Source organism: Pectinophora gossypiella, chromosome 7 (assembly GCF_024362695.1).
Source record: "Pectinophora gossypiella chromosome 7, ilPecGoss1.1, whole genome shotgun sequence".
Taxonomy (NCBI): Eukaryota; Metazoa; Arthropoda; class Insecta; order Lepidoptera; family Gelechiidae; genus Pectinophora; species Pectinophora gossypiella.
Window position 1 is genome coordinate 1,919,704 of NC_065410.1, and position 4,120 is coordinate 1,923,823.

General features: G+C 36.7%; 1 protein-coding gene across 1 annotated transcript; it reads left to right on the forward strand.

The window, feature by feature from the left end:
- The first annotated feature begins 512 nt into the window (after positions 1–512).
- Positions 513–3,667, forward strand: LOC126368163 (piggyBac transposable element-derived protein 4-like). Its single transcript, XM_050012049.1, has 2 exons — positions 513–756; positions 936–3,667. The coding sequence occupies exon 2, from the start codon at positions 936–938 to the stop codon at positions 3,531–3,533; it is 2,598 nt and encodes an 865-aa protein (XP_049868006.1). The 5' UTR covers positions 513–756; the 3' UTR covers positions 3,534–3,667.
- Positions 3,668–4,120: the final 453 nt, after the last annotated feature.

The following is a 4,120-nucleotide window of genomic DNA, read 5'->3' on the forward strand; positions in this document are numbered from 1 at the left end:
GCGGAAGGTAGTTTTAAGTATATATCTCTCTCTAACTATAAATACGTTAGCCATTTGTTGTTAATAGATGTAAGCCCAGCTAAAGACAGAGGTTGATAGGGTTGGTAAACTACCTGACAACCCACACGATAGACGAAGATAATCGAATGTAACGTACAAAAATGGCGCTAGTATAAGCAAAACTCTTTAACTAGCGCTGTCTATGAAGTATTAAGACTAAAATCACGCTAAAATGATATATTTATATTATTGTTTTTCCTCAGTTTTTTTCTGTAACACTTTAGTTGGTATCTGTCTCTATTACCTCACAATACGACACTAAGACGCCATGCTTCCATATTTTGTATTAAGATTTCCCGCTTTTAACACTTTCGCGGACGAGTATGCATAGGAATTCGTGTTTGCACTACTCGCAGTGACGGGCATTCTTAAGCATTCCAATTTTACTTCCTTATTTTGGACAGAGGAGCTATTGCATTCGTATTCCTCGTATATTTTCAAGAAGCCGCAAGTTTAGTGTCACATTATACTCAATATTATCGCGAATACTGTCCTACTAGAACGTTTTTGCACACATAGAAAAAATGTCTCCCCGCCGACCCCCCTTTCTCACGCACACTGACGCAGATTGCATAGCGTCTGTGTTTGTTTGACGCGTTCCTTCAGTCGCTCGGCTACTGCGCCGGAGAGTACACACATGTTATGTGATCGATTTTGCGCGAGCCGGCCGAATATTGACGAGATATTTTGATCGATGTAAGTATAATATCCTGTTTTTTATACTAATCACTAGTTATTTATACAGTAAAGGTTGCAATTACCATTTAGTAAGCTAGTTTTATGATGAAAATGAAGTAATATCGTGAGATTTATCATGTGTAGTTGAGTAGGTATTTCATTCAAACTAGTGAGTAAACGATGGATATCTTTTGCAGATGCCGCGAAAAAACAAAAAACTAGGTCCTAAAATAGTCAACGTTACTCAACAAGAAAAACTGTTGAAGCTATTTGATGAAGCGACAGATGAATCGGATGTACCAGATGAGAATAACAGCGATCAAGAATTAGAAGAGTCGGAGCGATCAGCCGATGAGGAAGACGATTCTGAACATAGCTCGGATGTATCAATTCATGACCCATTCAGTGATGGCGACGGCGAGTACGGGTCAGATGTCGATTACTTACCTGGAGAGGAAGAAATATCGACCGATGGATCGTCACATGGAGCTGAAAGTGAGTCGTCACAAGTAAGTCAATCAAAGAGTAATTCCCATAAAGTGGCCAAAGCTTCTTGTCAGTCAAAGGATCAATGCAGCGAAAAACCCATGTTACAAGCCAGCTCATCACCAAGCAGCAAAGTGCCTAAAATTCTTACCTCTGATCCATCACAACACCCAGATAAAGATCTAATGATTCAGCCAATGATCAGTCAAAATAAACAGCTACAGTTAGCTACAAATACAGTAGTTGATCAGTTACCAAGTACACGGGCAAGTTCCTTGCAGACAAAACCAATGCCAAGCCCTGACCAACCTTGCTCTTCGGTTATAGAGGTCCATGCTAGTTCTTCCAAGAAAACTACAATACAAGAACAGCCAACAGCTAGCCAGAATCTGCCAGTCACAGCTATACAAGTAGATTGTTCTCCTGTTATACAAACTAGTACATTGTCTGAAGAACAAATGCAAGTACAGCCGAACCAGTCAGATCTAAATACACAGAAGGGTTGTTCTTCTCCCAAACATATTAGTTCCACACAGAAAAGTCCATCATCGCAAAATCGACTCGATACTGATAAGGAAATTGACTGTTCTCCAGACACACAGATTTGTTCCTTACAGCAAAGTGAAGCCAGATCAGTTCAGCCAGTGAATCAGCCAGAATGTCAATCAGTTGCACAATCTAATTCATCACAGCAAAGACAGCCAACTCCTCCTGCCAACTTGGAAAATGAACAAAATCTAGGTCGACCAATTTCACCTAATCACGTAAGTTCTTGGGAAGATAATACTCTACCTATTACAGATTTTCAGTTTGACGATATGAATTCAGGTCCAACAGTACCATTAGACAATAACACAACACCGTTGAACGTTTTGGAGTATTTCTTTATTGATGAAATGATTGAGTTCATTGTGTCATGTACGAATACTTATGGTACAAATTTGTGCAACTCTAATAGACCACACACAAGGGGATCCCGAGCACAATCATTCAAGCCTACAGATGCAGAAGAAATGAAAAAGTTCCTAGGTTTGTGTATACTTCAAGGACATCTTGATGTGCCGAGCGTAAGAAAATTATTTACTCAGTCTGACCCTCTATACTGTTACCCCATTTTCCCATATACTATGTCAGGTAGGAGGTTCGAACAGTTATTGCGCTGCTTGTGTGTGTCGGAACTCAACAGTAAAGGCATCGACAAAGTCAAAGCTTTTACTAAAAAAGTAATAAGAAACTTTCAGACTTTAAACCATCCTGAAAAAGAACTATCTCTAGATGAGTCATTGATGCCTTTTCGTGGACGGTTGTCATTTCGGCAGTACATAAAAAACAAAAAAGCCAAGTATGGCATAAAATTTTATGTTCTAACTTCTCATGATGGATATATATTGAATTTCGTTATTTACGAAGGTAAGAATACCGTGAATGAAACCAACGCTACTGAACCAAAACTCGATAAATTGGTCATGAAATTGATGGAGCCTTATCTAAATAAAGGACATGATCTCTATATGGATAATTTTTATAATAGCGTCACTCTGTCAAAAAAATTACTGGAATATAATACACATACAACAGGCACGTTACGTAAAGACCGCAAGGAGAATCCTAAGGAGCTTTTTAAGAAACAAGTCAAATCTGGACAACATCTTTGGCAACGAAATGGCAAAGTTTACGCATCTGTCTGGAAGGATAAAAGACCAGTGTTTATGATAACTACAAAACACCACCCACGACTAGTAACTACTAGAAACAGATTTGGAAAATTGAAGTCTAAACCTGTGGAGATCAATGATTACAATAGACACATGTCGGGAATAGACAAATCAGACCAAATGATGTCTTATTATTCTACGCCAAAAAAAACTATACGTTGGTATAAAAAGGTGTTTTTCCGAGTATTGGACATGATTATTTGGAACGCTTTCTATCTCTTCAGAAAACATTGCGATCCAACAGCAACTTTACTGGGCTTTCGAGAAACTATAGTGAATTCGTACATACAAGTAAACGAAAATACGAAGGAGGCAATGCTAAAGAACATGTTTGGCAAGAAACACGCAAACAGGCGGCAAAGAGGTGTCGTTGAAAACGTAGGAGAAATGTCACCTCAAAACGTGCATTGGCCAGAGCTTATACCTTTGCATGACAGCTCCAAACGCAATAAAGTTTTTCTTAAATGTCGTGTTTGCACTAAAAACAAGAAATTAAAACAAACTAGTTATCGGTGCAAAGGGTGCGTAGGAAATCCACCTCTTTGTCCAGGATGCTTTGAGTCTTGGCATACGAATCCTATATTTAGGATGTGATCACTTATTTTCAAATAATTTACTAGACACCTATTTAATTTTAAGATTATTTCTATTGTGCCATAATAATTAGGTACTTTATTGTGATTTATAAAAGACTAAATCTTTGAAATATATATAAGTCTGATTATTTAATTTTGAATAAGAAAGTTACTAAGATGTTTGTCATTTCCGATCTAGACGTTTTCGTTATAGTTTATATGTCTGATTATTAGTCTAAGAAAGTTACTAAAATATTAGTCATTTCCGATTTAGAAGTTTTCGTTTTAGTTTATTTGATCTCAATTATAAGTGAAGATAACTATACTATTGTCATAGAATGGCATGTTATGTTTTTAATTAATATTCAAATGCTGTTGATTGTAGACCAATAAAGCTATATGATTTTTATATGTAGTTTTTCTAAAGATATATTTACTATTTACCTTATTTTATAATTTAAGACCTATAAGATACTAAATAGTTATAATGAATTCTACAGGATTCTCGTCATATTTGATCGTAAAGTCTTATAATGTGACGGTAAATACTATAGCTGCCGTATATCATAGCATTCGCTGCTTCATATAAATGGTAATAAGTCCATC

What these genes read in the sequence shown, in the direction of transcription:
- LOC126368163 (XM_050012049.1), top strand. Translation starts at nt 936, where the DNA reads ATGCCGCGAAAAAACAAAAAACTAGGTCCTAAAATAGTCAACGTTACT.